The sequence below is a fragment of the Protopterus annectens genome, chromosome 9.part0, assembly GCF_019279795.1.
Source record: "Protopterus annectens isolate FY-2018-M chromosome 9.part0, PAN1.0, whole genome shotgun sequence".
Classification (NCBI taxonomy): Eukaryota; Metazoa; Chordata; order Ceratodontiformes; family Protopteridae; genus Protopterus; species Protopterus annectens.
The window spans coordinates 193,842,999-193,861,902 of record NC_056743.1 but is presented as its reverse complement, the minus strand read 5'-3'; the positions used below and the strand labels follow the sequence as shown (position 1 = coordinate 193,861,902).

Sequence of the window (18,904 nt, the reverse complement as noted above, 5' to 3'; positions counted from 1 at the left end):
ATTTCCTAGACTCTAACAACACACACACACACACACACACACACACACACACACACACACACACACGAGCTTAAGAAAAAAGTATTGCAAACTATTAATAAAGCTACTAGGCTCTAAACTCACACAGAATCGAGCCTGATAAAGAATTTAAATAACTAGAAAAACTGTGCAAGCCACTAAACTAAGGCCAAAATACAGGAGGACAACAATAGAAAGGCTATTTATTGCCACTACAAACTACTTAAACACAGTAAGAGAAAACTAGGCCAAAACACACGAGGCCAATATTTTAAAGATTAATAACCACACACGGGAAGGGGGAGCTATAAGGAAGCTATAAAAGCTAGCTATCTAACTTATCTAAGAAAAGTTTAGAAAAACATTACTTAAGCAACAGCTAAATATAAAAGTTTTTAAATAGTACTGGCCCGAGTTTGCACTGGAAACTCCGATCAGATGCAGTGGCAAACTAGATCTGAGGTAATTTGCAATGCATCATGGGATATGTGCTTGGCCTCGAGCTACTGGAAGACCTTGAGCTTTGCATACGGCTGTACCGGAGCCGATGGATTGGCTCCAAACCCATCAGTCAAGAATGAACGGCGAGATTGAACAACTTCACATCAAGCCGCTCAATGACCATTTGCGCATGGAACTCAATGATTACATTGAAAATAGAATGGAGAGAAATCAGCGTGGAAATTTTGTGAAGCCTAGCCTGCAAGAGGTTGTGACTTGGGTGAAGAATTCATGGGTTAAAATCACTGACAGCTGTGTTGTGAATGCACTACGTGCAGGCTACATGGACAAGGAGTGCTCATTTAAGGAGAGCTCTATTGCTAGCCAATGGTTGTACAGGAAAAGGAATCGCAAGATATTCAGGCCAGAATTCGGGGGTTGCAGACTTATGACAATGTTCCAGAAGAAGATGACATGACTGTATTTGAATACCTTTTCCGTTACTGCGGCAAAAGAATGGATTGCTCCTGCTTTCAGCTGCCAGCAAGCTCTTGTCAGTTTTCTGACTTTACTGTATTAAGGTAACGTTTCATTATCAAGGGGTAATTACAAAGTCAGTCCACTAGTTCCTAGACTTCATTTTTATGACTTTCCATCATTCTTCTCTTACGGTTTGGGTAAGGAATAAAGAAAGCATCACTACTCAAAAAGTGGCAGTAATTCACCTGTTTTATTCCCCTCCTCAATACACATGTATTGAGATTTTTCTGCACTTTCTGTTAAGCATGAAATATTGTACTGTGAAAGCCAGGGTGTAGATATTCTACAGGTGAAATGTTTGTTGCACTGTTTATGTAGAATTCTCACACAGCTGTAACACGTTACCTAGAACTGTTGCCCAATACCGGAAAAGTACCAAATAAAAGTCAATTTGTATTCATGAATAAATGTCGATTTTTGTACAGGAATAAATGTAGATTGTTGTACGGGGGGGGGGGGGGGTTAAATAAGGCATCCCCTGATAATAAGCCCTAATGTGTATTTCGGCGGGGGAAAAAGTACAAGACCTGGTCTTATTTTTGGGGAAATACAGTAATGCCATTTTCCTAGCATGTAGTGATTGTGTGTGCGCTGACTCAATCCTCTCTTGGGTGCCCCAATATTATTCTTCTCTTCTTCTACACCCAGCTCATCCCACTCTTGTAGTCCCCTTATTTCTGGATAGCCTACCTTTATACTGACTTGTGGCTGCCTTCCATATTTCCGTGTCTTTCTGTCATACTGCCATCTTAAATTCCACCTTCACTGGATCCCACTTGTGCTAATCCCTCTCCATTTATGGAGATTCTACTTAACAGATGTCCGAGTATGTCTCTCAACCATTTTTAAAGGGTTCTCAACTGAGTAGGTGCATCAGGAAACTCCAGTCCCATTGTGTACTTAACCAATTACCCTCTACTATGCTTAACATTATAGGTGCATAATCAGACACTGACAATAGGTGCACCTCCCAGTGGCTAATTAGATGAAAGTTCTTTGCTGATATACATAACCTATCTAACCTTGCAAAAGTTCTGAATCTTGGGGAGAAATATGTAAACCTCTAATGATTCTCATCATGGAACATGCATCTACCAGGCCAAAATGTTTAAAAAATCTTCATAAACCTCCCTGAACTGAAACCCATCTAGGGCCCACAGATACATCCAGTGTATGTGTAACATCATTACAGTCCCCTCCAAACAATTACAATCCATGTTGCCAAGACATGATTCCCAATAATACAGTCCTAAGCTCTCCTTGAGGGAGAATATATACGCTGAAACAAGTGCCTCTCTCTTCACTAACCAATCCTTCCTCCTTACTGCCAAAACCTACCGTGAAAGTCAGACAGCTTCTCCTCTATCTCCAATGGTGCAGCTATACTTCTACACCTGTGTCTGTTTTGCAGAATATAATCCACAACTGAACCCTTTCTGAACTAAGTATTGGAGCGCCTTCTTTGCGAGGTACATCTCTTGAAGTACTATTAAATCAACCTTTATTTTTTGCATATATGTTATAATCCTATTCACTATGGCCTTGGTCTGTGACCCCATTAACATTCAAAATATAACAGTTAATACCATCCTCATTTCATATGTATTCTACTGCTGGGCTACCAATGTTTTTGGTGTCCATAGAGTGTGCTTCCCCTTTCAAACCCTGGGAGCTTTACAATTCGGTTTACAGTCTGAAACGAGCAGTGCAGACAAAAAAAAATCGCAAACATTTAAACTTTTAAGAACTAAAGTAGCATACAAAAAAAAAATACTACCCCACTTCCACAATGAATGACTAAGTCCACATTTCCTGTTCACAACACCATTCTCCATGGCTAGACCATTAGAAAATTCCAGGGCCATAATGTTAGCAATCCATTATACCTGCAATAAGTGCCACTGTATAGTAGTAACACCCCAACGTGAGTCTGTCCAACCCCCAACTACCAAACAATGACCCAAGTTATTCTCTATATCCTTTTTCAGCTACTTATGCACTTCTCTTAAATTTTGCTAGTTAGCGACTGCACCACGAAGAAAAAACAGCAATGGCTAACGTTACCATAGTTCTTCCCACACACTGCAGAATATGAAAGTTATATATCTTAGAAAAAATATACTCACATGTAATCAGAGGAAATGGTCACTTCCCAAACATACCTACCCCCCCCCCCAACAATGTGCTGCATCTTAAGTTCACAGCACCTGCCAGTGTTGCAAATTAGATTTAACAGGCTCTAGGTACAGTGATGAGAAGCAAACCAGAGGGGTCATCCACTACTAATTTGCAGTGAATAAAAGATACAGTCCACTTAGACCCTAGTGCAAACAGAAATTCAAACAGAAATGTGCAGCCCAAGAAGCCCACTAACAATTTCTAATTCTTAAGAAAGTTTCATTCAAAGAATGCATCAGTTATTATTATTTTTGCTAGAGCTACTATATCAGGATTTATATCTTACAGTACTCCTGGAACAAGTTTACCAAGTAGGGGAGATCTAAGATCACAACGATGCTGAAAAACCAAAAAAGTTTCAAAACAAAATAACTTCCATATGTAATGAGAGGAACTCTGACTAGGAATTAAATCCCTGAAGCTCTATCATTACCATCCTCCTCCAGTCTCTGGTACAGTCTCTGACTATCTGCAGTCTGCATTAGGGATTTTGATATGGTTCTAACAACTGTAATATTCTCTTTCAATCTCTTCTGAAATAGGGAAAATGGCTTTGGTAGCCTCACCTCTTGCAGACATTTGCATTTGGCCTTTCTCTGGGATTACAGCTTTAACATACCTCTTAATTCTTGCTTTCTGGCACCAAATTCCCAATGCTCTTCTATGGCTTGATCTGGGTCGAGGAAATTATTTTGCCCTGTGAGGAATGTAAATTTCAGTATCGCAGGATAAGCCAATCTGTATTTCAGCTGTAGCTCTCTGCAGGTAAGGAACAAAGGGATGAACTTGTTCTGTTTCAGTCTGGTATGGAGGAAGTAATCATTTTCCACAAATACTCTTGCTGTCCCAACTGTTATTTTTTCTGTTTCTATAGCCTGGTCAAGAGCCTCGCCTTTTAAATTATAACAAGAAATTTAACCGCAATGAGTCATGGCTGCTTCCTCCCCACATCAGACACTACAAAGACTATGTACTCTATGGATTTTAATTTCCCTGCTCTCAAGTCCTGACCACGCATTAAGCTAAGATTGAATACAAGTTCGGCAGATGGCACCCTCCCACTTCTGACGAATACAACAAAACTTAAGTTCTCCCTTCTTTGTCAATTCTCTATATCATCCAGTTTCATGACAACTTGTTCCTGACATACTACCTTTAAGGTCTGTCCTGGTTTTATGAAGCTTTGCAATGTCATCTGAGAGTAAATTTAATGTTTCTAACACCTACCTATTCTAATATTAAATTCAACAGACTCTTCCAGGACACCACTGATCTTTATCAATTTTGAGTACTTTTGACATATTTTCTGTTTCATCTTGGATGAATGGGCCTCCTCCTTATCATCTGCCATGTGGTCCACTGCACTGCAGCTCCCTGCAGAGTTTATATACACTTTAAGTTGCTCTTCGCACTTGCTTTTCCTCTTCAGAGACACCCACTATGCTCTTACTGCCAAGTGCTACAAATTTTACATTTTAGAAATTAACTCTGACACTTGGAGGGGATGAATTAATGTGCCATTCAGTAAACCACCATATCAGATGATCTAATCAAGTACATTTTGTTTGGGAAGGACATATCAAAATCAGAGCACACTGCCTGCATAAAAAAAATTGTGACCTGAAGTAAATATCATACAGTCATGACATAAGGAAAATATACCTTTGATTAGAGGTTTCCATACAGTATGTGGAATAAGGACATCTAGTTTCTCCTTAAGAAGACAGGATCCATCTCCTACTGCATTCCAACCTGTGTACCAAACTCTGTAAGGCATGTAAAATCATCAGGGTTCATGCTTAACTGTAGACTGGGGATAAATACAAAGGAGGACAAACACAGTGAAAACACCAGTAACAACCTGATTATAGCAGTGTGTGACATCCCTACTCTGGGCCAGTAATCAAGAGCCTGAATCTTCACCACTGACATTGGAGAGGGATGTTCACTAGAAATACAAATTGGATACACTCATTATTTCCAGATGCAGACCTCTCTGCATCAAGCACAATTTCCCTTAAAAGCACACAGAGAACACAGTCAGCCCAGGATCTGGATTTGTCTATATCTGTCTCTCTCCAGGTCCCAATAAAACTCCCCACTGGCACATCTTCACAGTTAAGTCCTCAGCTGAGTCTATAAGGCAAGTCCTCCACCACTCTCTGTGAAACCAGTGCTTCGTGACTCTGCTCCAATAACTGACATACACTCACACACATACACACCTGGGAGAGGCTGGCACCAGTTTACTAGCTATGCCCTCTTCTGCCCAGACTATAAGGTAGCTATCTGCCTCCAGACACTACAAAGCCAGTTACCTAAGGCTCTTATAAAGGTACTCAATTATACTGAGTGAAATTAATATGAATACAAATGGTAATGTTGACCAAACAACAAGGCTTTCAGGACTAGCTAGAGTTATTACCAAATAAATACTGTATATGCAAATACTCTCAAAGCTTAAATATTTTCTACAAAGGACCAGCCACAAAGAAAAGTTTAAATACATTTAATAATAAATAATAAAATAACTAAAAAATACTAAATATATATTTACAGTAAACATCAGAGTTTCAGCCCTAGGAATAACTGAAAACAGCACAGGTGGAAAGAGTCACACGGTTACAGAAAAACAATACTTAACTATTCTCACTACATTTTTCCTGACTGATCTAGAGAATTACTGTTCCTGCTTACTGACCAAAGCAAGGCAAGATGATATGGGTGAGTGGTCCTTATGAGATCCAAGACAGAATACTGAGAGCAATCGCCTATTAATATTATTTCTGACTTACAGAATGACATCACACACATCTGGTCATCTGAATCTGTTTCTCGTGTTATCCCCCATCACTAGAAGCTGCCAGGACTTTAGCACCTATGTGTTACCATACACACAGATAGAGCTTTGCTCAGATCTGCTGCAGCTCCTCAAAGTCACAAAACCCAAAAGCACTTCCCTTCTTCCTACAGGAGCTAATAAACCATACTTCTTACAGACACTGTGTCTCTGGCGTCATTCAAAACTGTGAGATAACATCCTATGGCCTAGACCCAGTTTTTCTCAAAGTCAGGTGGACTGAGATTAACCTCTCCTCTTTCAGTATTCTCTGTTACAATATAAACAATTAATTCAGTTACAATAATGCATGCACATTTCTTTTACTTCTAGCAAGTGACACTGTTGATACATTTTAACACAAGCAACATTACAAATACATGTTTTATACACAAGCATCTGTACAAATCAGTTTGATACACAAATGACATAAAATTCTTTACTAAATTCCAGCTAGCTGTGCTGGCGTACATAATACATCCACTGCTCTACTTCTCCTGGCATGGCTGGCAGTACCTCCTAGAATCATAGAGTGGACAGCAGAATTCAGATCAGTTTCCGCATTACACTCAAACATGAGGTGATCAAATATGGAACAGTAGGTCAGCATATATTGCAAGTTCCTTTACTGGGACACCTTTATACTAGATGACTTAAATGACAGCAGTCTTAAGCAGCAGTGCTTACAACATGAAAATGGATCAACCTCAACGTTGGGCACAACTTAAGAATAGCATCATAACCAGTATCTGATTTAAAAACAGAATGGGAGAAGAAACCTCCTAAAAAAAACAAAGTCTACCCATAAGATGTGCGAGTTCAAAAATCAATCTGGTGTATCTATTACTAATGTATAAAGAGAGAAGAAAAGCAGCCAAATAAAGGTAGAAACACAACATCCAAAAATAATGAAACAAAAATGTAACAGCCACCACAGTAAATGACCAACGTATTTAATGAAAAAACTTTAAAAACTGGCACCATGGTTTGAGGAAGCAGTCTGTATAGCGAGAAAGTGGTTACCTGCTGTAAACATTTTCCTTTTTGTTTTTATTGCTTTGGTGCAAGTTTTTTATTATATTTGTGCCAGTTTTTAAAATGTTTTCATTAAATACATTGGTTGTCTACTGTGGTGGTCATTACATTTTTATTTCAGTATCTATTACTAATCCAAACACGGAGTTGTGCGTATTTATACGGTCTTCTCCTCAGTGGTCAGTACTGTAAAAAAAAAAGTTATGCACTTACCATAACGTTCCATCTGTATTGTCCATTTTCGTCTTGCTTAACTGATGGGCTCAGATCGCTTATACCAGATCACTGGATCCTAGAACTCTCGAGCTCCTCCCTTTACCCATAATGCCCCACCAACCTAACATACCTCAGATTTAGTTTGCTACCCCTAGATATAATAGGACAATCTATTACTGAACATATCAAAGGTAGAAAGGAAGAAAGAAGCTGGAGTTCAAACAAGAAACAGATGTTCCTGAATAGCTCATTAGATTTTTCCAGAAGCAAAGGATGGGGGTAGGTGGACGGGAAGTTTAGGAAGAATGAAAATGGACAACACCGATGGAATATGGTAAGTACATATGTTTTTTATTTCACATTGTCCTTTTCATTCATTCCTCAACTGATGGGACAGAGTCTCCAGCTACTGTAACCTTGGGAGGCCCTTATGGAAGGATATTCTGGACCACTGCTGTGCCAAAGCTACTCTGTTCCTGAAAATCAAATCCAAATTTGTAATGAGCAAGTAGCAGTTGCACAAATCTCATCTAAAGAAGCTATTGACAAAAAAGCTAAAGAAACTACCACAGACCTTGTAGAATGGGCTCTAAGAGGTTTTGGTAAAGGTAATCCTAATTTACCATTGACAAAGGTTATACAATTAGTCAACCATTTAGCCAATGTAACTTTAAGTACTGGTTTGCCCAATTTGTTGGGAGAAAATAAAACAAATAACTTGTCAGATTTCCTGAAGTCTTTGGTTCTATGTAGGTAAAAACAAAGGTGTTTACGTACATCCAAAAGATGCAGCATATACTTATAAAATTGGGAAAGAAAATTGGGAGATTGACGACCTGGTTTATGTTTGATTCAGAAGCTGTTTTAGGTAAAATGGATGGATTAATTCACACGGTCACCCTGTCTTTATGAAAAATCAGGCGAGGAGGTTTCATGAAGAGAGCCTGGAGCTTGGATACTCATCCAGCTGATGCAACAGCAGTCAGAAAAATGGTATTCCAAGATAAAAATTCCAGATATGCTTTGTCTGAAGATTCATAGGGAGACTGAGTTAAGGCCTGAAGCATAGCATAACATTTAAATCCGAAGGAGGGCTAGGATCTTGTAACGGAGGCCTAAGCAAAAAGGCTCCATTAAGAAAGTCCTTGCATAGGTTAGAAGAGGTCAAGACAGAGTTATTTTCACTAATGTGGAAATTAGAAATAGTCAATTGAACTTTAATTGTTGAGAAACTACTTCCTTCACTGAACATTGAAGCTAAAAATTCAAGGATCGAAGGGACAGGTATTGAAAAATGGTCCAGATCTTTGCTAAGAGCCCGAAAGACAAATCTTTTCCACTTACTCTTATAAGCCTTCCTATGAGAAGCCTTATGGGAAGATAAAATATGATGGACCTGGAAGGAGAGCCTGGGCTGTCTACCAGTCAGTGGAATTGGAAAAACTATGCGGTCAGTTTGAGAACTATTACTTCTGGCTGAGTCATGTCTGATGGGTGAGACGGGAGGTCTGGAGTTGGATCCAGAATCCAGGGTAGATGTTGAAGATGAGGCCATTAGACTGGGAACCAAATCTGATGAGGCCAAAACTGTGCAATGAGGATAACTATGCTCTTCAACCTCAACCAAAGAAGAAGCTGTGGATAGCAATTAAAAAAGAGTTGAAGGATTTTATCTGGGAAGGAAAGACAGTAAGGGTCAAATGGGATAAGCTGATTCTTTCAATAGAACATGGCAGACTAGGTGGGTATTTCACAGCAACACAGTTACGGCTCTTAACATAGCACAAGCAGGAAATTATAATTCAAAGTGGAAAGGAATGATGCTGATACATGGAGGAAGCCCAAGAAATAAAGGGATTGGGATTTTGGATGCAGACTCTTAAGGAGAACAACAAAAATTATACAAAGTATTATATTCATAAAATAGCAGGGAGTACTCCAAGAACCAAACCAGCACGAGAATGCACAAAAGAAATTTTCCCAATACTGATGACTGTGGTCAGGGATGTTGACAATAGGCAACAGGGGGCTAGAATTTATTGGAAAAAACTGGCAAAGAAACCAAGGTACTGGGAGCAAATAACTAGAAAGGGAAAGGTAATAGAATGGGAAGAGGCAATGAATTTATTTGGACTGCAGGTTAGAGACTGCCTTCCCTATCAAGGATTGATATCAGAGTATAGGCAAAGAGAAAGAAATTGGGGGCTCCTGAATGAAAGATCAGCACTGCTAGAGTTTTAATAGAATCTAGAACAGAAGCTGCCGTTAAAGAAGGAATAATTAGTAAAACATATAAAATACTGCATGATAATTATAAGAATCAATCAGAGGAGCTTAGAAAGGATTGTGAAGAGAGATTAGCTAAGCAATTCACAAAGAGCAATGGGAGGATATATGTATATCTCCCAAACATGCAACAAAGTCTAGAAGTTTTAGGGTCTTTGCCTGGACGTCTTTACATAGGTATTTTTATGCCCCAAGTAGAATCCAAAGCATTTTTCCTCAGGCGGATAGCAAGTGTTGGAGGTGTGACGGGCAAGAAAGAGGTGGCTGGGAACATATTTTTTGTGAGTGTAGTGAGCTGGCAGACTTTAGGGATTCCCTGCAGACCACTCTGTCGGTGATGCTGGGTGAGCAGACTGGACTGACTTGAGAGATGACTTTTCTGAGTTATGATACAGAATTAGAATTGCCTAGACATAATAAAGCCTTGCTGAGTCTAACTATGGTGGCTGCCAAAAAAAGCAATTACTAGAAAATGGAAATCAAAGTTTAGACCAACTTTACTAGAAGTAGTGAATATAGTAACAGAGATAAAGCAATTGGAATTGGGATCTTTAAAAAAGGGAGGGAGCAAACTACATAGGAAAAAATGGGAATTGTGGGAACAAAATATGCATAGCATGATCGAGGTTTAAGAGGCAGAATTTGAATAAGCCATTTAATGCTTAACTGCCAATGACTGGATAGATAAGTAATGTATAATGTTTGCAACTACAGTTGGTTCAATGGTGTCTGTAATGTATACTATTTGCAACTTAAGTGGTGTCATGTTGTTTGTTTGTCATTTGTGTAAATGTAAAATTGCTCATGTCATGTGTGAAAACTTAATAAAGATATTTGTTGTAAAAAAAAAACTGTGCTCCTCAATCGAACTGCTTTCTCAAGAAACTTGGGAATTAGTAACAAGGGTGGGAAGGCATAAAGGATACCAGAGACCCAATCATGAACTACAGCATCTTTCTGCGACTTCACCAATGGACAGATCACAATAAAGAACCTGCTGCACATGTTGAGGGGAGAGGCAAACAGACTGCAGCATGGATGACTTGAATGATGGAAAATTATCTCTGCTACACTGACGTTGAGAGACCACTTGTGCAGCATCAGAATGGACCTATTTAGTTTGTCTGCAATCACACTGGATTTCTAGGAACGTGCATTGCTATTAGAAAGCTAGTGGAAGAGGTTGCTCATTGCCATACTCTCAGAGGTTCTCGACAAAGAAGATAAGATCTGGTTCTCCCTTGTTTGTTGATGTACCAGGCTACTGACATATTGTCTGTCTGTACTGCACTTGTCCCAGGTGGGAAAATATCTTGAAAGGTCTGAAACATTAGGAGTATAAGCTCTCATCTCCAGGACATTGATATGTGTCCAGGCCTCTTCTGGGGGCCACGTACCTTAGACTGTCCTTTCCAAGTAGTGTCCCCCACCCGAACTGGGAGGTGTCCATGGTCACCATAGCCTTGGGCAGAGGCAGAACAAAGGGACCGCCTTTGTGGAACTGGTTTGAATAAATCCACCACAGAATACAGCTTTTGCATGCTCGTGTGATCTTGACTGGCGTGAATAAAGGGTATTGAAGAATGGATCACTGAATCGACAGAGTCCACTGAAGGATTCGCATATGGAATCTGGCCAAGGGGACAAGAGTGACAGCTGCTACCATGAATCCCAAAGCCTGTAGTATCAATTGGGCTGGAAGATGAACTTTGAATCACTTTCTTTGCTTGGGACTGGAATGTGTTTATTCGAATAGAGGGTAGAGAGGCTGGTATCTGACTGTGTCCAGGTAGGCACTTATAAACTCCGGACACTGCATTAAGGTGAGCTGAGACTTGTACTTGACCGTTATCCCTAGATGAGAAAACCACTAAAGTAAGTAGTCCCTTGTCTGTAGAAGTTGATGCCTGGTTGGGGCAGTAAGAAGACAGTCATCTAAAAATGGAAACAGTTGGAATCCCAGCAGTCTCAAGTGAGCTGGTACTACTGCCAAGCATTTGGTAAACACCCTGAGGACTGAGGACTGTGGTGAGACCAAGAAGTAGTGCTCTGAACTGGTAATGACTGGCTCCCATCCAGAAGTGCAGGTATCTTCTGGACCACCTGATCATTTTGATGTGATAGTATGCATCCTGAAGATCTATGGAGTGCATCCAATTGGCTTTATCCTACAGAGGCAAAATGGAATGAACTGTGACCATCCGAAATTTTGTATACTGACCAAACTGGTTTAACTTGCTGAGATCCAGAACTAGTCTCAAGTTCCCTGTCTTTTTTGATACTAAGATGGATCCTGAATAAGTTCCTGACCCTCTCTCGTCTGAGGGGACCTCTTGGATGACTCTCTTTTCTAGCAGATTTTTTTATTTCTAGAGATGCTGCTTCCCTCTTACAATACAGGACATTAGGGATTTTCTTCATGACTGTGGGAAGGGGTAAGGAAAATAGTATGACATAACCTCTATATATGATTCTCTGCACCCACAAATCTTCTGTGGTAGATAGCCAGGCTCTCTGGTGCAGAGATAAAAGACCCACAACTGTCTCCAGAGGGGAACAGTCAGGCCTCCTTTCAAGAGCTCTGATAGGATTTATTTGGGAAAGAATCCCTAAAGCCCTGGTTCTGCGGACCACCTCTGCCATGAGGATGGCGTTTTCCATCCGAGTACCCCCTTCTAGCCCTGGGGAACTATGTCCGCATGAATCCTGGATAGGACCCTGGGATTTCTTAAGCCACATCTTTCTACCACCTTGCTGGCTCCTAAAGAAGTGTCTTTGAGGAGTAGAAAAATGTACACCCATGGCAGGCAGGGTCTTTCCCTCTTCTTCACACCTGGAGAGCATGTCCTTAACCTTGGGGCCAAACAGAGAAGATCCATCAAAAGGTGCACTGATGAACAAATACTTAAATGGCTCCATAAAATCATATAAGTGCATCCAGTCATGTCCTCTAATGGCCATGTCTGAACCCACAGCCCGTGAGGTACATTCCGCAGCATGGGAAATCAACCTCATGGATGCATTCGAGATGGATTGGAGGGTGGCCAACTGCAAGGAGATTCTGTTTCCATCCTCGGTTGACATGGGCCCAGAAAGAGATTTGGTAAAATCCTTGATCAGGTCTCTCTGCAGTCTCATAAAATGTGCCAAGTAATTCAACAAACCTGAGGGTAAAGGTTGTTGAAGCATATACATGTTTCCTAAACCTGTCCAATGCCCTAGACTTTCTATTAGGGGGAAGGACAGAAGAATCTTTTTGGTATGGACTCAACAGTGTCTGGCTCCTTCCACTCCTGCCAAGAGACAAGGTTAATGAGCTCATTGGCTGGGGGGGGGGGGGGGGCTTGCCAAAAAGTAGATGAGCCAAACCCAAATGCCTCCAGGAACACAGATTCCTCCTGGGAGGGGGTCTCTGAAGACCAGCCACCTTTTTGTTTCAGAAGCTCCAAGATGTCTCCAAAGCAGATGTCTTAGGTCCTGATCCAAGGGACCCCTCTCCCTCATCAATTTTGGTGTCCTCTGTGACAGATATCTGGGGGGAATCCAAGTGCCTCCTTTTACACGTCCTCTTCTGAGGAACTTCCTCGATGGGATGATCTGGAGAAGTGCTGGAAGAGATAATATCCTAATGGACCGGCTGGACATTCATTCGGGCTGCCTGTCCTACTGGAAGGGATGGTCGGGTCTCAGAGCAGACGACAATCTGGGGCAGGGTTGTCTGATCCAAGGGTGCCAGGGATGTCTCTTTTCTACCCAAGGAGAAAACCCTCTCCACAACCTCAGAAGCAGAATGCCTTGGGATGTAGAAGTCAACGGGTCTGAAGCCAAAGCATCTTGGGTTGTCGGCTCCTGCAACCCCACCAGCATTCCACCTGAAGACGAAGTCAGACCTAAACTGTCTAGTGCTGAGGCTCCTAGAGGAAGAGACAGGTCAAAAAGCTTCATAACCCGCGGATCTGGCAACAATGCTTTGACTCCGAGAGTCCTCCTGCTCTGAGATACTTGGTGTTGACTGGCTCAGGGGAACCCTTCGGAGTCGAAGAACACAATTTTCAGATCTAAAGTAGACATCCCAGGGATCTTGGATCCAAAGATTCCAAAACAGAAGATCAGATGAGAGAAGGAGAAACTAGACAGGAGGTGGATAGGTGCTGGCACCGGGAGAACCCCCATCTGTATTTGTGCTGTGAAGAACTTCCTCATCATCCTGTCCACATTTGCTTAAGAAAGACTTTTGAAGGATGTAAGAGAGGATGGACGGAAGGCAGGCTACAGTGTCGCCAAGGAGATCCATCCAGGACAGGAGAAGGAAGTCTAGATGTAATCAGATAAGAAAGAAGTGGCAGAGATTGGATCGGAGGGGATCTTGACTTTTGAACTGTTGGATCCAACTTCTAATGAACTTCAGCAGGGAACTCCGTTGAAGGAGCCAATATCAAAGCTGAACAGTGATCAGACGACCATTTTCAGGACTCCTTTTCCTTAGGCAAAGTATCAGGTTTACTTTTGTCTGGCTTTTTAGAAGGGATTTGAATCCCAGCATGAGTAGGAGGAGAAGGCAGAAGACCTTGCAAAACTAGCCAACTCCTGCAATCTGTTAAAGATCTGGTGTTAAAACCAGAGCAGATAGCACAGTCAACTTCAAGGTGTGCAGACAGTATGTGCATTCCCTGTGGGCATCTGAGTTGGGAAGCTTGTGTTCACAGGAAATGCAAAACCATTCCAAGAACAACTTCACAGAGAATAGACCAACTAAACTGCTCTAAAAAGGCTATAAAGATTAAAAAAAAAACAGGTAAGAAAGAAAAGATGCAAAAATACCAACTATGGTAGAAGTACTGAAAAGAGTGCAGAGAGACACCAACAATGATACCAATAGAAGTTCCAAAAAACAGTAGCTAGGATAAAAAAAATAACTAACTTGCAGAGTATGGGATAAAGACAAAGTGGAAATATAAACGAACTCATGAACTAACTCATGATGGATAAAACATAAAAACACTCGAGAGCTAAGGAATCTGTGTCTGATACCTAATGGCAGCAAATAAGATCCAAGATACATTAGGTTGACAGGGCATTATGGATAAAGGGAGGAGCTCGAGTGTTCTAGGATCTGATGATGTAGTAGAAACATCTGAATCAGATCTGAACCCATCAGTTGAGGAATGAACGAAAAGGACAGCAGACCTTAATACATACTGAGTCCACAAGTACTCAGCACAACTAAAATACTTCTGGCCAGTTAGATGCCCAAAAAGCTTGCATTACTACAGATAAAGACTGACCAAGAAATTATAAATGTCAAATTTGCAGTCAATCTAAAGTCAATTTAGAATATACGTAAAAAAATGAAATGACCCAACGTAAAATACAGAACTGTTAAAAACCACAAAACATTTTTTAGACAATATCTGAAATTTGAGTCACGTTCCTTAAGTACATACCTTGTACCCTATTTCCACTGCCTCCTTCAGCGTTCTGTCTTTATGAACCTCAAGCTTTTTTTCCATCATAACTTTCTTCTGAGGATGCAGACAAAACAACTTTATCTATAAAATAAAAAATAAAAGAAACTTACTGTGATTTTAAAACACACAGTATTGCATTAAACTAAAAACAGTGTAACATGCTACAATTGTGCAGTTTTAGAACTATCTCAGTGCCTGGACCCCTTGCATTTCAATGCATTAGACAAACAGATGTGTAAGGTACTCGAGATATCACTTGATCTGGGGGAAGACCTCTCTAATCTTCTACAATTCAGCTAAGCTTTTTTTTTTAATGTTCATACAAGAATGTTATGTGCTGGACTGGTTAAAGTAGCAAAGTCCCCATTTCCCTCATTCTATCATCCATCCACTGAGTAAGCACAACATGCAAAATGGGGAAAAACAAATAATGATATTATGAATAACAACTGTCTGACCTAAGGGAATTAAACCAACAAATGGTGGTCCGTCCAAGCCCAGAGTATGGTGCACTGATACCCAATCTGGGTGCCTCACTCAAAGATCACATTTTTGTATGTTGTACCTGACACTGGAAGTCCTCTGTAGCAAGTTAACTGCTGGGAAGAATCCCAAGCAGTATAAAATAAACCTCAGTGGATGATGGACCTGAAGAAAAGCCAAAACGGAAAACTAAAAGTTATGTACTCATAACTAGGCATCTGTGTGGTCTATTTTCATTCTTCCTCAAAGAATGAGTTACGGATCTGACTTATCCACATACTTTAGATTTTGGATCCAACTCTCGAGCTCCTCCCTCTACCCATAATACACTAGAGTCCATCCCCAATATCTACGATCGAGTTTGTTGCCAAGACATCCCCTTAAATTGGATAAAGAAAGGGATAGCTCAAAGAATAGGGATCAAACCTGGAACTAGAAGTTGCAATAATTAGTCCAATGGGTTCCTACAGAAGATTTTAGGAAGGGGGACGGATGGGGGCAGGGCATTGAGGAAGAATGAAATGGACAACATAAATGCCTAGTTATGGTGAGTACATAATTTTTAAATCTGATGTTGTCCTAGTCATTCTTCTCAGCAAATGGGACACAGTCCCCAGCTACATTAATCTTGGATGCCCCTCACTGAAGGATATTCCAGAGAACTCCATGAGCCAAAGGCAGCTCTGCTTCTGGATATTAGTTCCAATTTGTAATGAGCAACAAAGATATGAGCATTGGACCATGTGGCTGCTGCACAAATATCAATAGAAGTTCTTGACCAAAAGGCAAATGAAATGGCCATGGATTTGAAATGGCTGCCAATTGTAGTTTAATCAAAGAAAAACTAGCTCCTTCTTTGAAAAGTGTAGCCAGGAAATCAAGAACAGAGACCAAGGTAAAAAAATGGTCAACATTTTTTCTCTATGCCCACAAGGAAAATCTTTTCCACTTACTCTTGTAAACCTTTTTCGTGGAGTCTTTTTGCGAGAATAATAGAATGGTACTTAGTGGGGAAGAAAGCCTGTGCTGTCTGGCTATTACTGGAACTGGAGAAACCATGCAGTTAGTTTGAGGGTTGAGATATTGGGATGATTCATCCCTGACAGGTGTGAGAGGAGATTTGGAGTTGGGTCCAGTCCATGGAGGACAGAAGAATGAAGATGAGAGCAAAGGAAGGAGAACTACATCTGTTGAGGTCAGTAGGGGGCAATGAGGATGGCTAAGTTCTTCAACTGGATTGCTTTATGTAGGAATCTGGGGTCAAGGGAAGTGGATGATAAGCTTAAAGGAGACTGGATGGGCAAACATGGACATCATTTCTCAGTTACTCCCGGAAAAAAAACTGCTGCACTTGTTCTTGTAGTGGGACGCAAAGAGGTCACAGTAAGGTTGGCCCCAATGACGGAAAATTTTCTGTCACTGATTGAGAGACCACTCATGAGGCATTACACATTGGACCTGCTTCATTTGTCTGCTACTGCATTGGTTTTCCCCTGAATGTCTATTGCAACTAGAAAGCAGATGATGGAGATTGTCCATAGTCACAATGTCATCGTCACTCTGCAGAGACAGTAAGACCAGGTTCCCTCTCGTTTCTTGCTGTACCAATCTAGAGTCATGTTTTCAGTCTGATTCACAAAAGTCCATAGGGGATGAGCATCTTGGAATGCCTGCGAATTGGTCTCTTGGGGAGGCCACGTTTCTTAGATCATCCTTCCCAAATAATACCCTCCAACCCAACTGGGAGGTGCCCGTACAAACCGTGGCCAATGGGGCAGTAGAATAAAGGGTTGACCTAGATAAATGTCGTCCGAACGGATCCACCAATGGATGTGGTGTTTGCAGATCGGTGTAAGCTTGACTGGGAATGATAGGGGTTGTCAAAGAATAGACTATTGAGCAGCTAGAGTTCATTGAAGAACACACATATAGTATAGTGCTAAAGGAAGTCGTACTTTTGCCACTGCCATAGAACTTGGTGCTTAAAGAATGAGTCTGGCTGGCAGAGAAAGATGGGAAACAATCTGATGAACCTGAGATCAGATTGTGTCTACGCAGTGAGTTGGCAAGGATGCAGTTTGCATTGTCATGTTCAGATGTGCAGCAATAAACTCCAGGCTCTGTACTGGTGTCAGATTTGACTTGACGTAATTGATTGTTATTACCAGTGAGTGACAAACCTGGAGTAAATAGCCCCCGGATTGCTGATGGAGTTGCATGGAAGGGGTGGTGAGAAGCCAGTCGTCTAGATATGGAAAAACTCGGACTCCTTAGAGTGTCAAGTGAGCTATCATAACTGCCATACATTTGGTGAACACCCTGGGGGCTGTGGTGAGTCCAAAGGGCAGGGCACTGAATTGCCAATGACTGGCTTCCAACCAAAAGTGTAAGTGTCTTCGGGAGCACTTGTCTATTTTGATGTGAAGGTGTGCATCACGAAGATCTATGGAGCACATCCAATCGTCCTCGCAAAGAAATGGCAGAATGGATTGGACTGTGACCATTTGGAGCTTTCACTTTTACTTATGCTGATTTAGTTTGCTCAGATCGAACACTGGTCTCAGGTCTCCTGTCTATTTGGGCACTAAAAAGAAGCGTGCGTAAGTTCCGAATCCTATCTGGTCTGGTGAGACCTCTTGGATGACTCTTTTGTCCAGCAGCTTTTGACCTCCCCCCTCTTCCCTCTCTCTCTTCTCACTTCATTCTTCTTCTCTTTTCATTTTTTCAGCTTACTTTACTCCTCTTTCTTATCCTCTCTTCTCTCTTTCATTCATTCATATTCATTAACCTAAATACTGAACACTTCTCTTAACCTAACCTTTCTAACCATTTCTATCCTAACTAGACTTCTGCTCTGCCTCACATAGAAAGAAATTTCTGATCTAGCCTGTAAATTAACCTATGACATTTTTTTTTTTTTTTTTTTTTTTTTATTCTTTATTTTTTGTATATAAGTTGTTGTATTTTTTGTCTTGTTTTAAGTAGTAGTTAGTTTTTTTTTCTCTTCTCCCCTCCACTGAAATGGACTTGTATTGTATCCAGTTGGACTAGCCCGGTTAACAAATGTAAAATAAAAAAAAAATAAATAAAATTTACTGAGCTGCTGCCATCATCTGACTGGGTGGAACATCAGGAAGCTTTTGTAGACTTGGGGGGGGGGGGGTTGGAAAAAGTCTAGTTGTGTACACTTACCATAAATGTAGATGTTCGACTGGATTCACTGTTGCAGTCCTGACTTGTAGGATTTCCTGCCATGGAAGCCCTTGGCCGGCAGAACTACCAGAGTAAGAATTTTCCCTCCTCCTACAATTGGCAAACACCTTAACCTGACTTCAGTACACTGGGGTATAAGTGGAGTCAGCCAACGTCGTGACCTCAGTTATTTTCTTGCCCTAGGAGT

At 41.0% G+C, this 18,904-nt stretch overlaps 1 protein-coding gene across 1 annotated transcript in view; it reads right to left on the bottom strand.

The window, feature by feature from the left end:
- Nucleotides 1-18,904, bottom strand: part of USP47 (ubiquitin specific peptidase 47) — a 3,572,488-nt gene that overhangs the window by 1,185,424 nt on the left and 2,368,160 nt on the right. The window contains exon 20 of the mRNA XM_044082726.1: nt 14,998-15,102. Within this exon, the coding sequence (XP_043938661.1) occupies nt 14,998-15,102 (105 nt within the window). The remainder of the gene's footprint in view (nt 1-14,997; nt 15,103-18,904) is intronic.